Below are 4750 nucleotides of genomic sequence, written 5' to 3' on the forward strand. Positions count from 1 at the left end.
AGTCCCAGCTACTCGGGAGGCTGAGGCAGAAGAATGGCGTAAACCCGGGAGGCGGAGCTTGCAGTGAGCTGAGATCCGGCCACTGCACTCCCGCCTGGGCGACAGAGCGAGACTCCGTCTCAAAAAAAAAAAAGAAACACTGGAGTTTCATGCCATATATATCATTATAGTTTAATTCTCTTAGAGTGTAACTATTGCTTTACAGAGCTAGTTACACTTCATTTGGTCATGTCTAAAGATAATTTGAAGAAAATATCCTAGAGATTTATGGTTCCTTTCCAATGCACTATTTTAGGAATCTGAACTCAGGCTCTTTAAGCAATCTTAAACCTTGCTACAGAGTTCTTTGAAATTCAACGGAAATAAATCAAACCATAAAGTTGTTTTCGTTTATTAAAGTATTTGAATGCCTAATTGTTTTTTAAAAATATTTGTAAGCAAAACGTGTCAGTTTCTATTAAGAAGAAACTGAGTTTGTGTTTTCCTAGGCTACAGATTTGCCACACCCTCTTCTTCCTAAGTGGATGACTAGAATCAATGTGTTGGCCAACTAGATATAAACTTCCACTCTTCATACTAAATATAGTTACTGGATATTTTAGAGTCCACAATGTCTTGCTTCAAACTGAAAGCACTGTGTTCATGTGTGTTTAATATATTGCAGAAGTGAATTTTTACTCGTGTTGCAGAATGTTTTGAACTTAGTTTCTTACACAAATAAAACACGTAGGACTGCAGCTTTATTAAGTGTTGGGTTCATGTTGTGTTGGGGAGGATGCAGCACTTGAAAAGATGGTCAAAATAAGACACTGATCTCAGTCACTCATTTCTCTGTTTCCACTCCTCAGATGCCTCCCTTTTTTCATAACAATACTTCTCCACAAAAGTAACCTTGGAAAACATTATGATGTTGTTAGTTTATTTGCTTGTCCCAAGTAAAGTGAAGGAGTTTTTTCAATACAATGGCAAAAAGAACTCATTTCTTTCAAAAATATGTGCGCTATGTAACATACATATAACACAACATATTTATGAAAATACTCACCGTGGCTTTAAAAACAAAGTGCCTAGTGGTCCTCAAGATTGGGGGAAAAGTGCCAGTTTGAAAAGGGAGGATGCTTTGGTTCATTCCCAAAACATGCGTAGAGAATAATCAGGATATTTATCAAGTTCTGAATCAGATCTTCATAACATAGCCTCTGTAGTTAAAAATTATTGTATATCTAAATTGCACAATTAATAGCACAATTCTGAGTTGCACATAAAAATCCCAAAGTAATTAGCAATATTAACTATGCTACTATTCACTTAAGATTGATTTCATGATTACTGCTCATGCTGTCTTTCAAAGCTAAATGTCAGAATTAGTCTTAGTCTATATAGCAACAGTTTTTTTTTTTAACATAGTTTTTGTATACAACAGATAAAATATGTAGTATAGTTAATACAAAGATTACGGAATAGCTATTATTCTGTACCCCCAATTAAGAGATCCCATTATATTAGTTTCTTAAATGGAACCACCCATATTAACAAGAAAATGAAGCAAGCACAGCCTATATTTTGGAAGGAGGAGGAGGTTTACATTAGGAATATGCCTAGCCAAACTGAATTTATGTTTTTAATAGCTTTATTTTCATTTAGGAATTTTTTTTTTTTTTTTTTTTTTTTTGAGATGGAGTTTCACTCTTGTTGCCCAGGCTGGAACGAGATGGCGTCATCTCAGCTGGTGCAGTCTCGGCTCACCGCAACCTCCGCCTCGCAGGTTCAAGCGATTCTCCTGCCTCAGCCTCCTGAGTAGCTGGGATTACAAGCATGTGCCACCACGCCCAGCTAATTTTGTATTTTTAATAGCGATGGGGTTTCTCCATGTTGGTCAGGCTGGTCTTGAACTTGCGACCTCAGGTGATCTGCCCACCTCGGCCTCCCAAAGTTCTGGAATTACAGGTGTGAGCCACCACACCTGGCCTCAGGATTTTTTTTTATTACAGGGTTTCCCTCTGTCACAGATAAAATCTGCAATGTAATTGATATAAAGACTATCAAATGGCCATCTGTACCTCAAAAAAAGACTGAAACTTCTTAAATGCTCTTTCCAGAGAGCATGCATAGTGCCCAAAAAGTGGCTCATTTAAATTTTTTTGCTATGTTGGGAGGCCTAATAACACGTTTGATTTGAGTCTTTAGATAGATTTATTTTCATTTAAACATATGCATTTAATATGCAAAGTTACAAGTTTATGTGTTCTGTTTTAAACTTTTAAAATGTAGGATGAAGACACTGTTTGAAGAGATCAAAGCATCAATTAAAAATAACTATAACCAAGATCGATCATTTTGGAGGCCTGTTCTTCCTTGGGGGGGTGTTTTTACTATCAAAGCTGGCCGCAAAGCAGTATCCTGTACACCGCTGTATGTTGAAATAAGACTGAAAAATACCTGCACCATAGATGGATTCTTGATGTTATTATATGTCATTCTTAATGAAAATGAAAATTTCCCTAGGGAACTCTCTCTTCATTTTGGTAGAGAGTTTGTAGACTGTTTTCTTTATTTAATGGACACCTACAGTTTTACAACTGTGAAGCTACTTTGGATTTGGGACAAGATGGAAAAACAGCAATACAAATCTGAAGTCCATAAAGCTTCATTAATCATTGATTTGTTTGGGAATGAGCATGATAATTTTACGAAAAATCTTGAAAATCTCATGTCTACCATTCAAGAGAGTTACTGTTCCAACTGGCGATGCCCAACTCGAGTGCAGGAGGATCAGCAGCGCACAATTAATATAAAGTAAGTTGGTCTAACATCTGTTTTGTCACTTATACTTTTTTTTTAATGAATGTTGCTTTAGATATGTAGTCGTGTACCCCATAATAACATTTGGTTCAACAGAGGACCACATATGCCATGCTGGTTTGTAGGATACTGTGTATTTAGTATACCTTTCTATGTTTAGGTACACAAAGACCATTTTGTTAAAATTGCCTACAGTATTAAGTACAGTAACACGCTGTATGGATTTGTAGCCTAGGAGCAATAGGCTTTACCATATACCCTACGTGTGTAAAAGGTTATAAATCTAGTTTTGTGTAAGCACATTCTAGGGTGTTTACACACTATGAAATCATCTAAGGATACATTTCTCAGGGAATGTGTCCCCATTGGATGACAAATGACAGTATTGCCAAAGTACTCGTTAAAGTACAGAGCCTTTATAATTACTTATGCATGAAGCAATCACACAAATGCAAGATTCTTCTACAGGTCCCCTGAAAACAGTGTCACAGCCGGTTACATCCAAACATCTTATAATTACTTTACAAAACCAGCTGATAACCTTGTCAGTAGCAAAGTAATGAATTAGTATGAAAAATACATTACTCTTACTTGAATTTACTAATATGACTATAGATGATTCTTAGTGTCACAAATTTAACCTCTTTAAGAGCGCTTTATACTGTTTTGGAATGTTTCGCCCTTTCAATAGGTCTTTGTCAGGAGGGCTAGTTCCACATGAACAAGAAAATTAAAAATATTCTTTCATATCATGGCCAAGACATAATTATAGACAGAAAGCCAGAACTTGGCATCTTACACGTGGAGATGTGGATGTAAGCAGCTTTTATTTTGAACAGAAAAGGTGCAAGGAGCCAGATGAGGTTTTTTGGCTTTCAGAAAAAAGGCAGATCTCCCACCTGGTAAATGATAGGGACAGAGTCCAAATTGGCAAGCCCTAGTGGAGTGTTGGGAAACATGAAAGCCTCCAAGGGATATGAGCTGGAAAGGGGATAATTGCCAATGGAAGAAAACCAGACCCAAACACATTGTTGGCAGAAAGGTATTTGGCCCTATGGTCCAGAAAAACAGCCTGATAGATTGTTCCCATTTGGAAATGTACCTCACATACCCTAATTTGTTAAACTTATATTTATCTGAAATATATTTTTTCTATTTTCCTGCATTGCTAATTTGAAATATCTATCAATGGAAATAATTTTCAAGACATAAAGACAACTCAGAAGTGTTGCAGTGATCATAGCTCACTGCAGCCTTGAACTCCCGGGCTCAAGTGATCCTCCTACCTCATGCCTCACCACCTCAGCCTCTCCAGTAGCTGGGACTACAGGTATTTGCCACCATGCCCAGCTAATGTTTTTTTGGGTTTTGTTTGTTTGGTTTTTTTTTTGAGACAGGGTCTCACTCCATCTCCCAGGCTGAAGTATAATGGTGTGATCACAGCTTACTGCAGTGTTGACTTCCTGGGTTCAAGAGATTCTCCTGTCTCAGCACCCCCCAAGTAGCTGGGACCAGGGGCGTGCACCACCATGCCCGGCTAATTTTTGTATTTTTTTGTAGAGATGGGATCTTGCTATGTTGCCCAGGTTGGTCTCAAACTCCTGAGTCACCCACCTCAGCTTACCAAAGTGCTGGGATTACAGGTGTGAGCCACCACACCCAGCCTAATATGTTGTTTTTTTAAAACTAGTTTCTTTTCATCTGTAAATATTTTGAAACTATAATGACAAATTTATAATTCTATATTATATTGTGTACTATTTAATAAAATATTTTTCATCATACTCTATAACTTTTAAGGTTTTGCCTACTTTTTAAAAAATCCTATATTTAAAGCAACCTCTGAAATAATGTAGAAAAATTTTTTTTTTTTAACAGATCAGGTACCTGAGGCCAAGAATGATTATTACTTACATTTAATCAGGTAGCTAATCAGCTGCTCCCCTGA

General features: G+C 37.0%; 1 protein-coding gene across 1 annotated transcript in view; it reads left to right on the forward strand.

Moving 5' to 3' along the window:
- The first annotated feature begins 2256 nt into the window (after window positions 1–2256).
- LOC105551076 (chromosome unknown open reading frame, human C14orf28) overlaps window positions 2257–4750 on the forward strand; it is a 9198-nt gene continuing 6704 nt past the window's right edge. The window contains exon 1 of the mRNA XM_011996231.1: window positions 2257–2796. Within this exon, the coding sequence (XP_011851621.1) occupies window positions 2273–2796 (524 nt within the window). The 5' untranslated portion in view covers window positions 2257–2272. The remainder of the gene's footprint in view (window positions 2797–4750) is intronic.

The sequence above is a fragment of the Mandrillus leucophaeus genome, unplaced genomic scaffold (assembly GCF_000951045.1).
Source record: "Mandrillus leucophaeus isolate KB7577 unplaced genomic scaffold, Mleu.le_1.0 Scaffold505, whole genome shotgun sequence".
Lineage (NCBI taxonomy): Eukaryota > Metazoa > Chordata > Mammalia > Primates > Cercopithecidae > Mandrillus > Mandrillus leucophaeus.